This window comes from Bombyx mori, chromosome 1 (assembly GCF_030269925.1).
Source record: "Bombyx mori chromosome 1, ASM3026992v2".
Classification (NCBI taxonomy): domain Eukaryota; kingdom Metazoa; phylum Arthropoda; class Insecta; order Lepidoptera; family Bombycidae; genus Bombyx; species Bombyx mori.
This window is the reverse complement of record NC_085107.1, coordinates 11,192,291-11,216,195: the sequence shown is the minus strand read 5'-3', so window position 1 is coordinate 11,216,195 and position 23,905 is coordinate 11,192,291. Positions and strand designations below refer to the sequence as shown.

At 35.0% G+C, this 23,905-nt stretch overlaps 1 protein-coding gene across 4 annotated transcripts; it reads right to left on the bottom strand.

Moving 5' to 3' along the window:
• Positions 1-23,905, bottom strand: LOC101746258 (medium-chain specific acyl-CoA dehydrogenase, mitochondrial). Of its 4 annotated transcripts, none has more exons than XM_004929857.4 (10): positions 23,663-23,905; positions 22,387-22,483; positions 15,330-15,497; positions 13,770-13,873; positions 5,458-5,538; positions 4,958-5,088; positions 3,888-3,996; positions 2,809-2,949; positions 1,107-1,296; positions 1-671 (listed from the first exon to the last, which is right to left on the bottom strand). In XM_004929857.4, the coding sequence occupies exons 1-10, from the start codon at positions 23,678-23,680 to the stop codon at positions 439-441; spliced, it is 1,272 nt and encodes a 423-aa protein (XP_004929914.1). In that variant the 5' UTR covers positions 23,681-23,905; the 3' UTR covers positions 1-438. The 4 variants fall into 4 exon arrangements, with proteins under 4 accessions (XP_004929914.1, XP_004929915.1, XP_021206122.1 ...); XM_004929858.4 differs by lacking the exon at positions 13,770-13,873 and adding an exon at positions 9,371-9,471 and having other exon boundaries at positions 23,663-23,895; XM_021350447.3 differs by lacking the exon at positions 13,770-13,873 and adding an exon at positions 14,104-14,204 and having other exon boundaries at positions 23,663-23,890.

Genomic DNA, 23,905 nt, shown 5'->3' with positions numbered 1-23,905 from the left:
TCGTTTTGCATTATTTTTTATTGGGTCTTTGTATAAATTTGATAACTTAATAATAATTAAAATAACTTTTGGAAAAACTTACAAACGTACAAATCTATAAGAAAAACAGACTTGTGTCATACATAGAGTCAGGGTAATGAACTCTATATTAAAACATTGTTTCTGTAAGACAAAAACAATTTTATACATTCAAACATTCATGATCTAGTTTTTATTAAAACGGGCTGCATATGATAAGAAATCACATTATACATGTAACAACGTGATCATTTTTAATATGAGAAATGTATATTTGTTTTTACTCTTGTTTTTTTTTTCGTTCGACTGGAAGACTGTTTCTATATATGAAATAATACAATAGAGTTCAACCGATGGCCCCATCCCATTACACACCCAATATTATTATACTTTAGCAACTACACTACTTTTGTTAACACATCAGTTGGTTTGAGTTGCTGCGGTGAGGATCTCTCTTGATATGATGAGCCTTTGAATCTGCGAGGTTCCTTCGTAGATTTGGTATATCTTGGCGTCCCGCATCAGTTTCTCGACTGGGTATTCGGTGTTGAAGCCGTTTCCTCCGAACACTTGGACCGCATCAGTGGCTGCCTTGTTAGCGATTTCCGAAGCGTGACACTTGGCCACTGACGCCATAACTGTATTCTTTTGTCCTGTCAACGAAGATAACACGATAAAATCGAAAATTAAAGTTTTAATATATCGGTTTATGACTCATTTACAACAGTACGTGTGAGTTTTAAAAAAATGTGAAATCTAATAAACAATAAATTTTAATAAATTTGAATTTAAAATAGTGTAAGAAAAAATGACTTTATTGTAAAAAAGCGTGGGGTGCTTTTCAGGATATTATCATAAATAATAAAAAAAAAGAACTAACAAAATACGCTTTTATAGAAAATCCAACAAATTTTGTTTTTTCAATTATTTTTAATATTGAATCGTCATCGGTCCTTAATAATTATACCAAATTTCGAGTTAATCCGACGTTTTGAAGGGGGTCAAAATCATGTTCAAAGGTTCTTTTACAAACATACATACGTCTGAAGCTAATAAAAGGTGACATTAAAATAGAGTGCGTGACAAACCGTGGTCAACCATCCATGCGGCGCGTTGCCATGCGATACGAGCGGTCTCCACTCCTATCGCCATGTCGGCAAGCATGAACGCTACCGCCTGGTGTCTCGCTATGGGCACTCCGAACGTTTTGCGTTCCAACGAGTACTTGGTGGCTTCGTGGAGAGCCCGTTGAGCCAACCCAGTAGCACCAGCCGCTACCTGAACGTTTAAAAACTTAGTTCCCAGTCCGTAAGCGAGGGACCACGAAAATTTATTTTGACTAGTCGTCCCGCAGTAGTCGAAATTCGAAATTAATTTGAAATTATGTTTGAATATTATTAGGGTTCTACTGTCAGATACTTATATTATTAATGAATAATTTAATTAAATAATTTGCATTCTGCACTCCTTATGTGTGGGAAATTTCATCTTCCTCCGTCCGTGCAATTTTCATAAAGGGTACAAAATTAGTCGGCTTTTACGACACCCACGGAAATAGATAGATAGGGTGGTGCTATTTTATATCAACTTACATGTTTTTTTTATTGCCTAGATCGGTGGACGAGCCTACCTGGTGTTAAGTCGTTACTGGAGCCCATAGACATCTATAACGCAAATGCGCCACCCACCTTGAGATATAAGTTCTAAGGTCTCAGTATAGTTACAATGGCTGCCCCACCCTTCAAACCGAAAGGCATTACTGCTTCACGGCAGAAATAGGCGGGGTGGTGGTACCTACCCGTGCGGACTCACAAGAGGTCCTACAACCAGGAAAAACCTCTACATATATTTGATGAATGAAGCCTCTTTATAATAATAAATACCGAAAATAAAACAACTACTGTACGCATTGACGAAGCATCAACTCGTTAATATAATCGTTGGATAGAAATATACCGTTCGTCGAGCTCCAATTTGAATTCTTGTAAACCGATGAAAATATATACATTTTAAATAAAACTTTAACCTATATAGAGTAGTTGCTCAAGAAACGTTTCAGAATTATTCGATTTGAAATTCATATAAGCGGCCTAGATTTCGTAACGAAATATATAATATGCTTATGTATTGTAGAGTCGCCGGGGTGTGTCAAAGATATGCAAAAACTGATTTCAGTCAGCAACCAGCCCGCATTATCTCGGTTATGCTAATGAATTACCGCGTCCGTTTTCATGGAAAAGCGAAACGGGCACAATGATTTCGAAACAAACTGAGAAATGAAAAAACATGTTATTCCGATATCCCCGAATGTTTAGCGCGCGGGGCTGCTGCGAAATTCCCTTTGTCTGAAAACGCAATATCAAATGAAAGGCATTCTCTTTTTTGCAGTACAAATAAAACCAGAATGCTGACGTACAACCGCTTAACCCCATTTTTCTGAAACTCAAATTTAATCATATATAATATATAACTTGAACTATCTGTTGGTAAAATCGTCTAGAAGTAATTAAAATGTTCGCTGGGATGATCGCCTAGCCCATTGAGTTTCTCGCCGGATCTTCTCAGTGGGTCGCGTTTCCTATCCGGTGGTAGATTCTGCGAAGCTCTGCTCTTGCTAGGGTCAGTGTTAGCAACACTCCGGTTTGAGCCCCGTGAGCTCACCTACACACGTTAGGGTGAACCTGAAATAGCCTCTCAAGGCTATCAGCATAGGTAAGATAAAAAAAAAAATTATCGCGTTCAGACCGACAGACTCAATCACTGTAAAATTATAGAAAGTGTTTGTTTTACCGGAGGACGAGTCTTGTCAAAGGCTCCCATGGCGATCTTGAATCCAGCTCCTTCGCCAATAAGCACATTTTCTTTGGGGATACGCACATCTTCAAACGTGATACCTCGGGTGTCCGAAGCACGCTGACCCATGTTTTGTTCCTAGTATATACATAATTAAATATAATTATAACAGTCCCCGTAAAAGTCCGATAGCATAATTTGTAGTCTTGATGTTGTTGTTTCCGAGTAATTCGAAATAAATAAACCGCTAATAAAGCATCGAAATCAACTTCATCCGAGCGAAGTGGCACTTCGCTCCGGGTCAAAAGCTTAACGTGCTTAAGCAGGGGTTTGGCCCTGTAGTGTATCGTCTACATCGGGATCGATCGCTTGGAACTTCTGGGTGTATGATGCGAGGGTCATTAGTCCTTAATTATATGTACACTAGCTTGCTTCATATTATGACATTTTTCTTTGAATGGACGTGGGAAAAGTTCTTAGCGACACTTTATGATTCAATGTACACGCTGGCAATACAGCAATATCTTTTTAGTAGCTTACAAATGCCCACGGACACTCCTGAAAGTGGACACAATGAAATCAAAATAATTTCTTAGTTTTTTGTGTTTTTTTTGTTTATAAAAACATCAATTATAATTTGACACCCTAGATATGATGCCCATTTCTGAAACATTTATCAGATCTATCTATATATCTCGCTAACAAACACACAACCAGTTTTACTATTTCTTGACTGTATATCGACGCTTGAAAGGCAAACGTGACTAAGCAACAATAACTGCTTTATACATAAATAATAGGCAATAACCATATTCGATGCGCAAAAATATATATTTCTAGGTCTATTAAAATAATTTCAATTCTACAGCTAGATTCGTTAAAATATATTTTTTTTTCAGGTATTTCAACTTTAAATTGGTCTACTGTAAAGTTCACGCATTGTCGCTTAGTCACGTTTGCCTTTCAAGCGTCGACATGTTTAAACATTTTTAATTGATAAAATACCCTATAGCTTTATTTTTACAATAATAATCTGCTAATGTAAATTGAAACTATAATATGGGTATATAAAGTACCTTTCGCCCTGGAGTGACCCCAGGCCATTCCCGTTCGACGATGAAGCCGGTGAATGCTTTGCTGGCCGGACATTTAGGGTCCGGATTCGTACGAGCCAATACAAAGTACCTTGTTATTAAAGATAAGTGGTTAATAATTTGAGTATGGGAATTATATTTTTTCTCGTACCTACGGGAGTACCGAGCCGAGTAATTTTACACGCGGGAGGAAATGTTCTACTTTTCTCCCTTGGTGCACAATGTACTATTTTCTGCTTAGATGTGTGAACGAGCTTACGGTCCGAGTGGTCCATGTCCTAAGTGGTTACCGGAGCCCATGGACATCAACAACGTATATGGCCCGCCACCCACTTTTTTACATAGTACGTTTGCCCCACCCTTAAAATGGAAACCCATTACTGGTAGAAATAGGCAGTATGATGGTAACTACCCCTACACAACAACACGCCTTACCACCACCATCAGTAATTACGCAAATTATAATTTTAGAGGGTTTTTTTTTATACGACGCTATTCCTTCACCTTGGAAGTGAATCTTGAACTTATGTTAAGTGCGGGATTCCGTATTCCTAATTCGAAATTACCTTGAATAAAAACATATTTCTTTATTCCGATATGTATGTTTATTCAAACATATCAAAGTTTGGACAACTTCTTGGCAAGGAAAAAGTCTCAATAACTGAGAGGCACTAAAAAATGCATTTGAAGAGTTTGTTGCCTCCGGTACACCTTACTTCTTCAAAATAGGCATTGAAAGATTAACACTGCGCTGGCAGAGATGCATTGATACAATGGATGCATATTTTGTATGTAGAAACAAAAAATATTAAATATTAAAGAAAAGATTAAATTTCTGTACACTAAACGGCATTTTTACTGGTGGGGCAGCCGTTGTAACTATACTGAGACCTTAGGACTTATATCTCAAGGTGGGTGGCGCATTTACGTTGTAGATGTCTATGGGCTCCAGTAACCACTTAACACCAGGTGGGCTGTAAGAACGTCCACCCATAAAAGCAATAAAAAAAATCATAGATAAAGACCAATATTTGTGATTATTTAAATTTTACCAGTTGGCAACACCACCGTTGGTGATCCACATTTTCTGACCGTTCAGGATCCATTCGTCGCCTTTCTTCTCCGCTCTCGTCTTTATACCGGCTACATCGGATCCAGCACCAGGTTCGGTCACCCCATAGGCCTAATGGGGTTCATAGAATCACATATCATAAATTATGCCTAAATTGTAAACAAGGGGAGCTACATACCGGAAATGAAATACTTTTATACAAATTACTCTTTCAAATGCTATTTAATGAAACAGCATTATTTCGTGCCAAATCGTACGAAATAATTATATTAATTCTATTTTATTTTATTTTAATACGTACTCGTACGTAATTATAATATAAAACAGTTATAATATAAAAATATTCTTTCAATCCGCATTAGTTAGGATATGTTATGTAAATTTTAATTATGTACATTTGTAGTTTCAATTAAATAAAAATGCATTTCATCACATGTTTTTGTTTAATTGTAAATAATAATAAAAATAAGGTATACTCACAGCGACTAATGGTTCGTCGATTAGTCTACCCAGATATTTCTTCTGCTGCTCCTTATTTCCAGCAATAATGATGGGAGTTTGCTGAAATAACAAAGTACATATGTACCTACGCGCCTCTAATCGAACGAAATATTGTAATTGGAAAATTACTAAGCATCCATACTTCCAATGAACCCCAATGAATGATGCGTTGTATACAGAAACAAATGCCTTGCAATATTAAAAAACCCTAAATTGTAATATACAAGACATAGATACACACATAAAAATGATATTGATATACCCGAAACAAATGTAACAACATTTTTATAATAAATGTATCAATTTTGCAGGAATATATCGATAACAATCAATTTTTATTTCGCCACAGATTTTATGTTATATTTTCGAACATGATAATGCAAACCTCGACACATATAAACTTCATATTAACAAAGGCTGGGTAAGCGGAGACAAAGACAAAGAAAAAAATGACAGCGTCAATATGAATGTATGGATTGAGGCAAATATTTAAAATTCTGAGGCTAGTTTTGTATTAAATGTTTCTTGTTGTTGCATTTGCGATACCCTCTGGTTTTCTAGAAAATTATAATACAGTTCCTCGTTTAACTCAAGCTTGATGTATTAAAATTTTATTTAAATAAATACTCGTATATAAGTGTGTGCGGAAGCAACAATAGTTTAAGGCGAAGACTAGACGTTCAATAAAGATCGCAATCGTTAATGCCTATAATCCATTAATTGATTTATCACGATTATAAATGTGACATGCTTCAATATGGTTTATTAAGAGAAATAAGTTAAGGAACAGAAATCTCCAAACGCTTGAAGGAGGTTACACGTGATGCTAAGACTGGCTGGTACTTTGCACAGAGAGTGAGTCTGGCTGTCCAACGAGGCAACGTAGCCAGTATCTTGGGAACTGTGCCTCCTTCAAGCACATTGGAAGATCTGTTCTACTGTGTTAGTTGATTTATGTTAAATTATTTTGATTTGACTCTTTGTTAATAATAAAATCTTTATTTTTTTAGTTAAGGTACTAGTTAAACAAGTTATGTAATAAATTAAACGATAAAGCAGAGTTTCCACGAGTTTTCTACGAATTACGAACATAATAACATTTCAATTTTAGCTCATATAAAAAAACATATGTACATCAAGAATTTCATTTCCTGAACAAATTTTATCGTTAGACAATTAAAACTTTCCGCCGCCATGATCACGTAATGAAATAACACATATCTCAACAATGTGACATGTGTATTAATTTGCCGTTTTTAAGTTGTCACTTAATACACGGTGTGGCAAATCATAGTCAACAAACGTTAAGTGGTTAGTAAATTGCTGTGGAGGTGGCCGCCTATTTGTTTAGAAAATAGAAATTGATGCCTGGTCGCACAAATGTCAAAATATAGTAAAATTTCTAGAAAAAATCCGTTATTCACAATGAAAACAAAACACTTTTTAAGAGATATTATTTGAAGCACTGGTGGAATTTTACGACTTTATAGTACATCCAATAGATCATTTTTTTTATTGCTTAGATGTGTGGACGAGCTCGCAGCCCACCTGGAAGTTGAGTGATGCCTTTACTAGAGAAATCTTAAAAACTGTAATCGGTTAACTATTTAACGACGTTTTTCACATACTCGTTGGATTTGTATACTAATCTCGTGTATAACATATACAATGAAAAACGGACAATCCGCTAATGACTACTAACTACTAACGATTTTCTTCTGAATATAATTTTCTAATTAAATAATGAATATTCCAGTAAAGAAACTACGCGTGATATTGAACATCTACCCTTCACCCCCTTCACCCAGAAGCTTGGTAAAAAATTGCTTTACAGTTTAATATCATAGAATTATTGTACGTTATTGAAGTTTTATTCATTTCACCGCGCATCTTTAGATCAAATACCATTAAATTTAATCCCAATTGTATAATATTACGACACTCCGATTTGTTTATAAACATTCTTATAATGAAGGTGAGTAACACAACAACTATTTACATAGTGCCTAGACAGTTGATTTAGTAAAATTACGCTTAGACATTACGAAGCATTTGTAGTTGAAAAACGATATTGTTTTTATAACTGGAACTTATCAAACAATGAAGACGCTGAACAATGCATTCTACAAGTATCCAATCTCTAATTTCATAATAAAACAATTTGCAATGATATAAAACTTACCGGTTGCTTAACTGCAAATTTTGATAGCAAGAGATTATTACCAACATCAAATTTTGTAGTTTATAATTAAGATTACGTTTACGGGTTAATCACACGTTTGTTTTTTAACTTAAAACTTGTCTATTTTATTTTTATTTTAAGCCTCAGACTAAACCGTAAAAGTAGTTTTAATTATGTCTACGAACCGAATGAAATAGTTTAGTTTAGTTGAAATGTTCAAACGTATTTTATGTTATTTAAGCATCACTACCACCCACAATATAGTACAGGATCCCTGGTACACTTTTCATCATTTATTACTAACATGCTGATTTTTCGTGAGTAGCTTCCTTTTAACTAGATATCCAACTTTTTTCCTTACACTAACGTTGGTAAATGATAGCTTACTAGGGGTAGCAAGGATAAAATACTGATTTTACGAATTTTAAAAATTTATTACTAACCGATTTCTTTTTGTTAATTATCGAGATAATTATCTAAATAACGTGAAAAAAATATTTATCCTACAAAATATAAGGTTTTATATCAGAGTTCCCCCTCTTCAACATGTACCATAAATAAGGTCATGAAAAATAATTACTAACTATTATTTCTGATTTATTGTTTGTAAAAAGAAGTGCAGATTGTATTTACCTAGGTATGTTATTAAGTCCTGCATTTTATTTCTGTCAAATAATTTGCTATTTTTACTTTTTAGTTTTGCGTGACAACTTATAAGGAAATTTAACAGAAAACATTCCCCCGAGAACGACTGATAAGTCTATTCAAGTATTTATTACTCACAAGTTCAGAAGTAAAGCCGTTCAAACAGAAAATAAATCAATAAATCAGATGACATCACCCTTGAAACCTCATACCTATTCTGTTTCTACATCACCATTTAAAGTTACAAGAGGCAATTTCACGTTCCCATGGACATCCACATTACATAAACATACAAGGCAAATATATCCCCCTGAAGATCAGTCTGATAGTGATACTTCTTTTACACCATCTGTAATGCACAGAGAATCATCACCATCAACAATATCTTAAAATTAAATCTATATTAGACTGCAGTGAGATGATACAAGACGATAAAAATAAGGAGGCATCTAAAATTCCGGAATGTACCTTGCTTAAAATTACAAAGAGCCCGCGATCTTACATTGGAGTTCCCAAAAGCTGTTATTACTTAATTGATTTAATAGAAAAACATACTAATATTCCTGCTAACAAAATATACTCATGGTTCTAAACAAAATTAGATTTAGAGAGCTTGCTGATGGCTTATGTGGAACTTCTGTTGTGGAAACGGTAAACACGATTATAAAATGTATTTTAGCGACAGGTAAGGCGAAAGCAATAGTTTTTTTTTGTTAAAATTGCAGTAATCGCGCGTAAGCTCAAACGAAACATGACGTTTACTAAGACGTGACGTCATTCGCTCTGATTGGCGTTTAAGCTATCATGGCTGATTGTTGTATTTTGTAGATTTATTGTAACAAAAAAATCATAAATCTCGTAATTAATATGAAAATAAATACATTTTTCAAAATCCTGGAATCCTGTTTCATTAGATCAGTTGAATATTTTAGCGATACTTGACTACTGTCATCATGCCTATTAACAAATTTTAGTACACGTTATAAAAATAGTTAAATGGACAAAGAAAATTAACGTTTCCGTTATTTATTGCGTAAGCCATGCATACATTTTAGTGGCACTCACGCCAAGTCCACTGGCTTCCATTGCGGTCATAATTCCGGTGCATCCGTATGCAAGCTCCTCAGCCACAAGACAACCATCAAACACACCCATGTCCATACCACCTGTGAAAGTCGTACGTGATGCAAACCACAAACAATGACATTATTATAGCGGGGATGGCGAACGAACGTCAATTAAGCAATTCTCAAATAGCTTTGAAAATCACTAATTAAAGTCTCAATGCATCGAACTAAAAATGTGGCAATGTTGTAGAGGTTGAGTACATGATAATTGTGCTTTTACCACAACTCATTCGCTCTATGTTTATTCGTAAAGCTTTAAATAATTAATTAATAATTAATTATTTAATAATTAGAAATTATCAATTATTTAAGTAATTAATTAATTAATTAATAAGTAATTAATTAGTTAAATAATTGTTAGTTTCTTTTGAAAAATAAATAATGGGCGATATTGGTTAGCTATCCCATCTACACGACAGTCAAAGGAAACACGCGTTGCGTTTTGTCTACACTAATGTAATTCCTTTTTTTCCATTCTGAATAATTGAAACTAGAGAAAATATCTTGATGTCATACGATTTATATCTACTGCTGTGATACCCTAAATTTATCAGCACGCGTGTTTCCTTGCAAAGGAAGAAATTTAATGTACTTATACCATAACCATGTGATTTGATTATGACCTGATTTATCAAAGTGATTCTTAATATCATTTCATTCAGCAATGCTTTTTTCATTGATTTTCGTCTTAAATATACAAAAAATATTCCTCATATAACATACAGTTTACACCAAATGTTTTATATTTTAAGAAAAGTAATTAGATCTTTTTTAATTCGTTTATACTCGTAATACGCCTAAAGATACTTTTAACGATATACATACGTCCTACTATATGCAGAGATGTCACTTTTGACCACGTGGGACGCATTCTGATTGAGGCCGTCGCGTCAGCGCAAGAGTGGTCTAACACACAATTCATATTCGTGCTTATGTATTACAACTTATGTAAAACATAATAAATTTTGATGCAAAATCGGCCTGTCGTTATATATATAGTTTCAATCCATAGATAATAGATGAATTTGTAAACATCATTTTAGCGCGTATTTTTTTGCCTTAAAGGTAAATTTGAACCTCATTGTCTCCATACTAACTGAGGTAACTGGTAAGCTTAGGCCACTTTTGCGTGGACGGCCTCAATTAATAAGCTAATAATAATAATGAGCTAGGTAGCTACATATTTTAGCAGAGTACCAATATCTACATAATGCGAAGGATTATTTTAATATTGAAAATTAATTTGATTTGTAGAATAAATCCAATAGCGTTTCGAAACAAGGATTGTGAGAGCACGTTTTCGGGCACGTGCTTGTTTGACCGAATTACATCTATATATTAATACGTGAAGCAAAAACTTTGTATCCCTTTTTACGAAAATTGCGCAGACGGAGGAGTATGAAATTTTCCACACTTATAGAGATTATAGAGAAGAAGTGCACAATGCTAATATTTTTTTTAAATAATGCATAAAAGATATATTAAATTAATAAAGAAAACATTACACACACTACATACCATGTATTTGACGCACACACGCATGCATACTATTAATTGTCAAACTTTTGTTCTTGACGTCTGTTGTCAATTTGAGATTAAATATTGTTTGTCTTTATTAATATTTTTCTATAGTGTGTAGTCTTGGCGAAATTTGTGATTATAGAAGTATAAATTACAACCATAATAGTGTACAAACTTACAATTCCAATTAATTATAGTCGAATTTCGACTACTGCGGGACCTCTAGTTCAATTTAATGCACATTGTTGACATAAACAGTCACTCAAAATGGTGAAGACTTTCACTGTTTTTTTTTTAGTGAAGACTCGAAATTGTATAATTTTATAACGATGTAATTTTTTCTCATATATTATTTAACGTGTGTCTTTACTATGTGTTAAAACTAGCTCCGTTTCGTGCATTTTTCTCAATCAAATTAAACGTAATATCAGACTGAATTGAAAATACGTATTAAAGATATTACAATAACAATTAATGGTAGGCAGGGGCTTAGCTTTGGCCCTGGCATTGCTGACGTTTATAGGCGACGGTAACCACTCACCATCAGGGCCGTATGCTCGCCTGCCTACAAGAGCAATAAAAAAATCTCTTGAAAGTAGCGCCATCCACTGTTCTTTTTCTTAAATCCCAAACCATAAGAGTTGTTACGGATTAACTTAATTTTATCCACATTGATATTTTGTTTCTTATTCTGATAACAGATGACGCTATTCAATATAACATTCGAATCGTTACAAGAGCAGTGCCATCTCTTTGCGTAAAATAGAATCATTATTGCGACTAAATTCACACGAGAATATGAGAACGAGTGGATCATAAATGTAAATCTCTGTCAGCTTCGGTTGATGATCGACCTGGGCGAGGTCTTAAAAATGTTGAACCTATCGCATTTACGTAGAAACTAGGCCAGCACGCTCTGATTCTTAACGACAATTACGTTCTCTAATTATAAAACATCTTACTTTTTTGATGCGAATTATATGAATTTTAAAACCCAATATGCACTTTTTTTGTAACGACTTCAGAAAGAGATGTTCAAGATATGCATTTGTATTAAATAAAACTTTAATCTCTTTTTATGTTGAATATGGAAACAAAACAAATCCAATTTTGTATGTGACATTTAAATCGTTCGCTTATCATAAATATACTATTTGCGTTTATCATGAATCATTTGGCAGTGCATCGTGTTGGCATTGAGGTTTTCTTTAATATTTTATTTATTGGTTACCAAAATGTTATAAATCGTTACAAAACATTACAGGTAGGACATGCATTAATCCTGCACTAAATGCTAATACAATTATATTATAGGTACCGACTGCATGCAGCTGTGAAACAAGCGGTTAATTTTTGTTGCTATTTGAAAATTAACTTTATTACTGATTATCTCTACATACATACATACATTGATTGATTCGCAATTATTAGTATCATCTATCTACGATCTAAGATCGCATAGAAACGCCGCCGGCGTAAAAGATCGTGCAACACACTTCGCACATGATCGGCGCACCCAGGAGGCGACAAATCGAGTAAATAAGTACTTTAAAATAAAATCTTCGTTGTTTTTTGTTTTTCCTCACCTTAATGAGAAAACATTATCCTTTTTTTGACAAAACTTAAGAGTGAGTAGTCGTAGGGCGGCATAATCGGTATTTCACGTGGGCGTCGAAACAGCTAGCGCCTGGTCTGCGCATAGCTGTTACGCATATCGGTACGAAGCATAAGACGATGTTATTCTAATGGGAATTAGACTTTAACCTCGTATCTTAAGGTTGGTTATAAACTCTGGTCCCTCTATAGACAAGAATGGTTGAAATATAATCAGGAAATTAAATTTAGACAAAAAAGTGTATTTCTAAAACTATATTAACTAGTGAAAAAGACCATCCAAAATGAAGTATGTACTATTCTAGAAGGACAGATTTTAGACGGTCTTCCGGCGAAACTTGTCCTATTGAATAGTGTGGTAAATAAGAAGATGCTACAGAAAAGAAAAACGCTCTTATTGTTCTCCCTAAGAAAATCTACTGAATAAATAGGAACATGATGGTATAGAAAAGGAAAATTGATCAGTACATTCGGAAATGCATATCGACGCTTGAAAGGCAAACGTGACTAAGCGACAATGCGTGAACTTTACAGTAGACTAATTTAAAGTTGAAATACCTGAAAACAAAATTTATTTCAACGAATCTAGCTGTAGTAGAATCTAGCTAGTAGCTGTAGGATTGAAATGATTTTAATAGACCTAGAAATATATTTTTTTTGCGCATCGAATATGGTTATTGCCTATCATTTATGTACAAAGCAGTTATTGTCGCTTAGTGACGTTTGCCTTTCAAGCGTCGATATGTAGCATGTTCCAGTGTGTCAAATGCTCTGAATTTGTATCTATTAGCGAATAAAAGTCCATAAAACATCGGTAACGCGAAGCCGCTGGTAAAAGCTACTAAAATATTGTAGTTTAAAATCGCATTAGTTATTTGCATTATTTTTTAAGTATTTGTATCGGAGTGTGCATTTGCTAGTTTTTAGAAAACTCATTCTACATCAATACGTTAAATAGACATGCACATAACATATACAGAAACATCACAGCAGTATAATTATGACATTTAATAGCAATTACCATTACCAATACTACTTACAAATATTTAAGGTTTTTAATATTATTTTGTGCATAATAAAACTATAAATAGCATAGCTTACATTAGGTACATGATGATTACGCGTGAAATAATAAAAATATATTTAAAAACCCCCCAACATTTTTATAACAGTTTTTTTAGGCGTTCTATTGTATGACTCACTCCTAAGGACGTGCCCCCAATAGCTGTCGTGATGCCAGTACATCCAAACGCAAGTTCGTCCGCTACGATGCACTCTTCGAAGACGCCAAAATTCCCTATGCCCCCTGAAAACCTCCAGTATTTATATTCAAATACATTTTATTTATGCCTCAGTCATTTAAAACTTTGTTAAATGTATGGATGAGAATACCCCGCACCATAGAAATCCCAGTATAATAACGTTAACCTCCAAACCCCTGTTTTTTTTTTAACTTGACTACAGTAAGAACAATATCATGCTCGACACACGTTTTTCGGATTAGTGAAACACAATTAGTATGTGCGGCGTGCTCACACCAACTTCGGTGATGTACACCGCTGCCATGATACCAGAGCATCCGTAGGCCAGCTCCTCGCTCAAAATACAGGCCTCGAACACTCCTAAACCTAGACCTCCTGTGGAATCGATTTTAGGGACCACAATATAACATATTTAAAATTATAACATTTTGACAGATTCCGGCCTAATGGGTCGGGCCAATTGGCGGACTCGTGATGCACGGTTGATACAAAAAAATTAACCCTAGAACGTTAAATTTATAAATTCTCCTAATTACGTGTGGTACGATAATTCTGCCTATTTGTCGCGATACAAACGTTCTAGATTTTTATAGCAAAATTCACCTATAGTGATAACTTATAGGCTCCGTTTGCCATTTTCATCTAAAATACTATATTTATTTAATATTTAAAAAAGCTTTGATCACTTCGCGTGCTGCCTAAAAAGTGTTTTTAATTTTGCCACTCTATTCATTTTCAAATTATCGGGTAAGTAAAAACCAGTGCGTCTCTAATAAACAGCAAATCATAAGTAATTTCTAAATTATACCACATTACGGTCGCACGTAATACGAATATATTATAAGTAGATAAAACCTTTTGACATGATTTCTTCAGATTCTGTTCTCCACTGCATGGATCGCCTTATTTTTATGAATTAGTACTACGTGGATAGCCTGTTTTTATTTAGACGGTAACGATCCGTCATTCCCATCAAAACTCCATTTCACAAAGAGTAGAATGTTATCAAGCCGATAGAGTATTTAAAAAAATACATTTGGCTCCCATATCTGCTTCGTGTAAAACATACTATCATAGCAATATGGTTCTCTTTTTCACTCCACTACATTTAAATAGTATTAAAAATTTGTTTTGGCAAATATTATCGCGAAAATGCGGATACAAAGCATTCCCAATTCAAAGCTTTTTTTTCTTATAGTATTTATGATCAGATCAAATAAGCTCCGTGACACCTTAGGCGAGTTTTGTTAAAGTAAATTAAATAGTAACTTTTATTAAACAAAATAACCCGCTCGGTTCTAACAGTCTTAACTTAGCTTCAAGAATTTATAATTTCTACCTTAGATTAATATCTAAGACAGAAAAGTTCCTTGTTATACTTAAAAAAAAAAATTTTCTTCCTTTTCGGAATTATGCAGCTTTGATGGTGCATACCTACTATGCCGGAAATATGTAACAGAATCGGATAAATATTTGTTTAAAGATAACAGATAACTTTACCGCAATGTTCTGGAATGTGTCCGTTCATTAGGCCAACTTCCCAAGCCTTCTTTACAACGGGCCACGGGTACTCCCCCGTCTTATCATATTGACCCGCCACAGGAATGATTTCATCCTTCGTGAATTTACGCGCTAGTTCCTGAAGCGCTTTCTGCTCATCGGTTAATTCTGTAATTGAAACATAATGTTTGTAAATAATTTGTGTTCCTAATTCTTCATTCCTTTTGCGGGCCTACTGGAAGAGATTTCAACATGAAATAAGTAGTGTCCTTGTACTCTGTATCCTTATTGTCGTGTTTCTTCTAACAGCTGTGTGTACAAAATATATTAAATAAATAAATAAAGAAATAATTAAATATGAACAGGATGGTTTATTATGATTCAACTCCCATATTTCCATCACATAACACCAATACATGTGGTAGCTTGGGAGATTGAAGCTATTGTAAAAAAAACATAGCATGTATTGAGGACCGGTACTGGTCGTACTACTACAGCCATATTTTTTGCAAAGTTAAGATGTCTTATGCAGGTATACTGCGTAGCTGGTAGTGCTTTGTTTTACTTTTAGAGTCTACCGTTAAAATGTGGAAAGCACATTCGTGTTTTTAGTTTCTAAGAGTTACAGCAAATCTTTAAAAACAATCAATATATAGAAAATGTAATAGTACTAACGATTAAAATTCCAGGAAGTAGTATTATCGGTTCATTTTTAACTATTATTTGACTGAAGTTAAACGTAGACTCGAAGATCCTTAGCGACAATCTGATAAGTGGCTCCCAGTATTTGATTTCAAAAAACTATAAAGTTCTCAGTATTTTATTTGTCACATAAATACTAAGAGTTACTAACGTAATACTACGCCGAGGTGGCAAAAAGGCACAGCATTATTATTAGCATTATCATGACATCGCTTCGCCACTGGGTAAATGGACAATCGCAAATAGCAAGTATTTGTTGCCAAATTTCGCTACGACAAGTTGTCATCCCTGATAATGCGTAAGCCTTAGCCTCAACTAACCCTTTTTTTCGGTCAGTAGGCCGAACTTCATATGAGGTATCCGCGCCTAGGGGACATGCGTAGTATGTGGGACTTGACGCTCTGCAGATGATGTGAGCAGATTGCATGCCCAAGGATGTTTTTAGTGCCCTACCTACCAAACAACTCCCATTGCACTCTTTCACCCGATGTCCGATCACTCCAACCAGACTCGCGTCGCCACCGCTATTTCTCCCAAGTGAGGCTTTCGTCGACGACCAATGACGGCCGTTTTCGCGATACGGCAGCTAGTCATGCCGCCCGGGCGGTGTCGTTAGTGATCCGCGATACCTTGCTGGCTTAAAACCAGCATGCCGGGACAAAATGCGATATGCCACCAACCAGGTTGCTCTTTCTTAATACGTCCGACAATAACAGCGACGATGGCATCGCGGATTGCAGCCACCGATTGTCATCCCATCCTTCTGGTGCTAGCGCGTAAGAGTGACAACAGCGTGCGGCGCAGCCTCGATCCCTTCAGGTTGCCTCGTTACCAGCATCGGGAAGAGACTGCCTCCTCAAAGGAGCCGGAGCTAAACGAACGCCTCGACCGCGGCCCGGCGATATTGGAGACCCGCGTTAGGATCGACTCGGCCTGGGCTGAGTGGTCGCATCACGCATAATGCTTAGGGAGGAGTTCAGGCGAGCACGCCCGCCTCCTGGAACGAGACGGTGCGGTACACGCGCACTGCTCTAACATCGATCGCAAGCTTCGGACGTCGCAGCGTTGCGACGTTGTCACGGGTCAGGTTGTGCCACACAGGAGCTCCATAAAGTGCTATTACCAGTGCACCAACCCTGTGGAAACGCGGCGCTATCGCGTTAGGACCCCCGTCGTCCGGCAACAGAAGACTCAGGGAGACGGCGGTCGGGTCTACGATTTCCGAGCGCCACTTTCAGGCCAAGGATCCTGCCGACGACTAAGGCCATCCCTGCGCAGGAAAGGCGGCAACTGGCAGATTCGGTAAAGTCCTTCCCCCTGGCCGCAACCTAAGTGTCGTCCGCGTAGCAAGCTACGCTGAGGCCCCGGAGAGTAATGCCCAGGACATCCCGTAGGACCCAATCGTAGGCGATGTTTCACAAGAAAGGACGGAGAACCGATCGTGAGTAATACCGTGCTCGACGGGGAAGCTGAACACCGTCTCACCTGATGCCCGGTTCAAATGACTGACCTAGCTGTCAACTAGCCCACGCCTAAATGTAAATTCATATTTCGCATGCACACGAACTCGTAATGGCCTAAAGTAGTGGAGTGCAAACTAAGAGGCAAGAAAAAAATATAGACATATGTATTAACATTTAAAAAAACAATTTCCAACCACGTTAAAATTTAAAGGATTTTTTTCTCCGATAAAATTTAATTTTTTCTTCATAATTCAAATGATATTGGTTGGATTTGTGATCCATTTTCCTATGATATGTGCAGTTTAACTATTAGGCTATTATTAGCTTTGATTCGTGATGGTACGCTTCGGATTTAATTTAACAATCAATTTTGTCAAAATTGGGATTTTTCGTGGTAAAATAATAACTCGTTTTAAGCCATTAGAGTTTTAATACAATTTGTTTCAACATATTTATGTGGAACCGGATTTATCAAACTAGTAATAAAATACACCTCATTTGTGAACATTTATTTAAAAAAGGACAATGCCCAAAAGTGGGCCAACTTTATTTCAAAACTATTTGTACTTGAAAAACTATGCCTTATTTTTTCACGTTGTTTAGTTTATGTATCAATATTTCTTTCAACCTGGCATTATTTTCCAAAAAAATTAATTACTTATTTGATAACATCCCAAAACTATCCATGCCATAGTTTTTAAATTCGCCAATAGGCAAAGGGCTTAGCCCATACAGCCTTATAGCAAACCTATATGCTGTCAAACGAAAGAGTTGTTTGTGACTTGAACAACAAATAAAAAAATTGCTAATGCTTATAATTCACAGGCTTCTTAGTTTATTTTTGTTCAATTCAATATTTATATATTGTAATAATAATTATTACTTAAAACCATGAATTATTTAATATTTTTAGACATTAATGATTCCATTAGTAAAAATATCAATGGCCTACCATTACTCTATTCTTATTATATATGATCAGAGAGTTTTGGCAGCAACCCGAGTGAAGCGTCACTTGAATTTTTATTTTAATGTTTTTTTAATAGTTTATTGTGTAATTTGTATTATTTGTATTTGTAATATTGTGTATAAAAGGTCTGCGTAAACTCATGCTCAGTCAATGTGGTATTCGTCGAGTTGACGTCAAAACTCCCAAAAAGCAATAAAAAGAGATACACCGGCTTTTTATTGACATAAAAAATATATAGCTTCGACAGACTAGGCTGTATAGGCTACGCTCTTTGCCTGCTTATTGGTGAATTTAAGAACAACAACAACAATATCGTTGCCGGCTTCCGGATTTTCATTTCATTTTATTATTATTATGAGGATATAATAATAATAAAATGTACGTAAAGGCTTATTTCTAGCAACATTAACCACAATTAACTTATTCAATACTGTAAATAATTATGAGAGCGATTATTGATTTCGAAGAAAACAATTAACAACTTAATTTTAGCTGCAGATAAAAACAGATTTCTCTTAAACCTGGGTGAGAATATAAAAATAGTTTTCTGAATATGAAACGATATTTCTTTGTCTATCAAATTAAGTTAAAACCATCATGACAGGACAACTTTTTTTAGGGGCCCAAACGCCCATAGAAAATGGGCATTGTCCTTTACTCTCTTCTCAAGGAGTCTTAGTCAAAAAAAGTTTGCGCACAGTGGTCAGTGGCCCTAAAAGATAAAACGCCCGGTGCATTCTCATCGCGCAATCCGGCTAGGTGGGTGATAGAATCCCAGTTCGATTTAAGAGCCGGTTACCAATATTTCTTATAAAATACTTACCTACAACATTTTTACGAATGACCTACACGATGAAGGAGTTAACACCAAGCCATGAAAAAAAAAACTCACAAAATTAATTATTATTCTTTTTTTTTATTGCCCTTGTAGGCAGACGAACATACGGCCCACCTGATGGTGAGTGGTTACCGTCGCCCATGGACTTCAGCAATGCCAGGGGCAGAGCCAAGCCGCTGCCTACCGCTTAATACTCTCCACAAGCCTCGTTTGAAGAAGGACATGTCATAGCGCTCGGGAAACACCGTGGAGAGGAGCTCATTCCATAGCCGGATGGTACGTGGCAAAAAAGACCTCTGGAAACGCACTGTGGATGACCGCAGTGGCTCCAGGTAGTATGGATGAACTCTACTCCGGTGGCGGGCGGTGCGATGGTAAAAACGAGATGCCGGTATCATCTCGAACAATTCCTTGCGTAATTTCTGGTGGTAAGGCGTCTTGTGAACCGGCACGGGTAGATACTATCCCTCGGTCTATTTCTGTCTTGAAGCAGTAATGCGTTTCGCTTTGAAGAATGGGACGTCGAGGATGTCGGCTTGTTTTTGTAAATCATTATTATTTTTCCATTTGATTAATATCTCAATTGCTATACCATTTATTAACATTGATAAATATTGGAATCTTAGCTTGGATAATGGAAGAAGTAGGTACCTACACTAATCTATACCATTTTTTTACATTGATAAATATTGGAATCTTACCTTGGATAATCGAAGAAGTAGGTACCTACGCTAATCTTTACCCTTTCGAAAACGTTTTGTGTTTGGTTTGTAATTCAATTATTTTGGGACTTTGCCCTTTGCATATCATGATAAGCGAATCGCTTTGTAAATATATCTCTAAAGTGGTAAATAAATGATAAAATGACTTCTAAATGACGTCATATCATATAAAATATTCTATAATCAATATGATTATTAATCTTTATGACAAATATGTACGATCAAAGTCTACGAACATCGTTTTTATATGTTGTTATTGTCTCATTTACCAATGATTTCGCAAATATTTGTTAACATGATTCTGTTCGCGCTACTTCTCGGTTCTCATTTATTGTGAATGTTAAATGAAGACAAAAAATAAATCCTTATGGGAGATTTAAAATGTTATTCAAAAGTAAATTTCAGTTGCATTGTTTTCTAGAAACATTTGCGTTTAAAGGAAAATTAGAAAGGAAAGAAGCAAAAGAATATTTAAGAGGCCTGTTTGTTCATTATTTCACAGTGCTATCAATAAAGCAGTTATTTTCTTCAGAGCCCTTTGTTCTGACATTAAAAGACGATTTCTTGCGCAAAAAAGTAAATCAAAATCATAATGTATGCCTGGCTTTCAGATTTGCAGTTTGTTAACGACTGGCATGTTTATTAACGAACGATAAAATCTCCACCCGATTGGATGGTCTTAAGTTTTACGATGTCCAAACTTATTATTTACTTAATCGCACTAAAAATTATTTGCGTAAATCACTACGTCACCAAAAGATTATCATCAATAATAAATATCCGATGGGTAGAGTAAAAGAGAACTATGTGCATCAATCTAACCCACCATTGCAACCAAGCCATGGTTTGTCATGTTTAAAATATGTAGAACGATTACACATAGTTATGTGCTTTGTCGGCTCGTCTTACACATTAACATTCCCCAGTATTTTAAAATACGAAAGGGGTAGTAATAATTAATTGTGTTAATATGGTCTAAATTATAGTATTTTAGACCAGTAGTCTGGACCAATATTTTGCTTTATAGTACTCAAAAAATGGGCTTGACTGCACTGTTAACGTACTTAAAATTCATGAAACTAATTAAAGGTGTCATTTTATCTCATTGTTCTCATTGATCACAATTCAAAGATACACTTTTTAAATTTATTTGTACCTATAAAGTTGTACCAACAGAATAAATGTATAATATTATCATTTTGTTTAAATTTGTTGGTAAATAGTCTGTCAGATGTTTACTTTTACTGTCTGGTTTTATTCCAGAGAAGAAGATCATTATAATTATAATTGTAAAATGTTTTATTTATTTATTTAATAAATACCTATTTGCCTGATGATATTTTATTTTCTGTCTTAGGATACATCATACATAATCAGATACAGGATTCATCTTACATAATCTTAATACACATAAATGACATTAATAATTGGATTTTTTTTTTATTGCTTAGATTGGTGGACGAGCTCACAGCCCACCTGGTGTTAAGTGGTTACTGGAGCCCATAGACATCCACAACGTAAATGCGCCACCCACCTTGAGATACAAGTTCTAAGATCTCAAGTAAAGTTACAACGGCTGCCCCACCCTTCAAACCGAAACGCATTACTGCTTCACGGCAGAAATAGGCAGGGCGGTGGTACCCACCCGCGCGGACTCACAAGAGGTCCTACCACCAGTAATTACGCAAATTATAATTTTGCGGGTTTCATTTTTATTACACGATGTTATTCCTTCACCGTGGAAGTCAATCGTGAACATTTGTTTTATTAATTCAATTATTATTATTTCAATTATTATGAAATATCAATGCATTGACCATGTGTGGGGTCTAGTCATAGTGATACTAGCACCATAGCCTGTGCTTCTTTTGGATATTTTTAACAACATATTAAACTGCCGGACAGACATTGTCCTGCAAAAATTCATTCAAGTCGATCCAGCTGTTTAGTTGTAGTATAGATAAATAACTTAGATACCGACTACAGCGCCATCTGCCAGCCTGATTTGTGAATTTAAACCATGCAGGGTGCCACCCAAATGCATACAAAAAAACATTCAAATCGGTCCAGCCCTTTAGGAGTTCAGTGACACACGCACAGGACACATAATATATATATAAAGATATGTTTTGGTTTTAATTAGAGGTTCTGCTATTATTCTGAGCAGATTATTCATCACTTGATTTTTAACAAGCGGAAATTATTTTATACAAAGCACTTATGTAGTTCGGTTCCTAAGATTTTGCTTATAGCTTATCTGACCAGACCAGTACGCTCTAGGTGAATCACTTTCTGAAGAATGTAGTTAAGAGGTTAGTAATTTAATAAATTAGTAGCGAATGAAAACCATTAAAATAATTACCGAAACAAAAGCCTGTTGTCGGTATTGGCTTTGCAGCAGAAGCAGTTGTTGCAGTTGTTGATAATTTCCTGTAAATAGGGCGAGTGGCACGAACAATCTGGAATGTTAAGTTTGAATGTTAATACAGTAATGGCTCTTTCTTGCTTATATAGTAAAGTAAAAAATATTCATATATAAATACCAGAGTTGAAACATGTAAACAAAACAAAGTTAAATTTAGAATGATCATTGTTCTATACTCTTCGTATATACTGTGTTACTTATAATATTTTGTATTCAAGTTTAACAATATTTGCTATGTGTATGTGCATTACTATAATTCTCATGTTGTATTTGTTATTTTGGTTGTTCTACACACACACTCATCACTTTTAATTATTATTCTCATAATCCTCTCGCAGGTCTACTGGAAAAGATTTTTCAAAGAAATAAACAGTGCCTTTGTACATAATTTTCCTATTACTATGTACTATGTCTTCTTTTTTGTGTGTACATAAATAAATAAAAATAAAAATAAATTTACAGCATACTCCACGTATCATTTATTCAACAATGCATGTATATTTATATAAAATAATTTAATTGTATTGGATTTCAAATCCTTTTTTGCCTTTTTTATTAACTTATTGACAAATTAACATTTGACACACCAGATGGTGATGGGTACAAACATTCATGTTATACAAAGTGCACAGCTAAATCAATACCTATTCCCAAGGTCTCCATTTGAACCTCATTTGAAGAAGGATATCTTATAATGCTCAGGTACCATCAGGATTAAAAAAAACTACTTAAGGTGAGCTTGACACGTCATCCAAATATAACACCAGTGAAATTGCAGGGGATGCTTTTTACATACTCAAAAAAAAGGTGTTCTTTTATGATTAAAAACCAAATTCATTTGTGAAATAATAGCCTTTCTAATTATCCCACTTTTTGTACCTGCATAACATATAGCATTACCTTTCTTTTTATGTAGGTAATCATTGAAATTTACATAACTACAGCCGATATAAAAATATAGACTGTTAATCTAAATGTCTCTCTAAAATGTTCTGCAACAATAGAAATATGAAGAGAAGGTGTTATTCAATAGACTTCGTGTGGAACAATTTATGAACTTTGGACTTTGACACTTTACTTTTATAAAAATAAAATTTTCCCGAGTGTCAGAATTTGGAGAAATAATAAATAAGAGGTTGATGAGCTAAAAATTACAGTACAAGATATCCGAAAACTAAGTTTAAACAAAAAAATATTTAATTTTATTACTCACCTGCGCCAACGGGTTCATCTTGAATACTTCGTCCTAATTTAAATTATAGAACTATTCAAACGAATTAATAATATAAAAATTTTATGCGTTGCGTACAGTTCGGCGATATTAAATTAAATGACAAAATAAATTCAACAAAAATACGTAAATGTAGGTAATGTAAACGTCACTACGCTCATACTTAATTATTTTTTTAACGAGTTTTATGACCTGGTAACTAAGACCTTCAGATCAAGTCATATT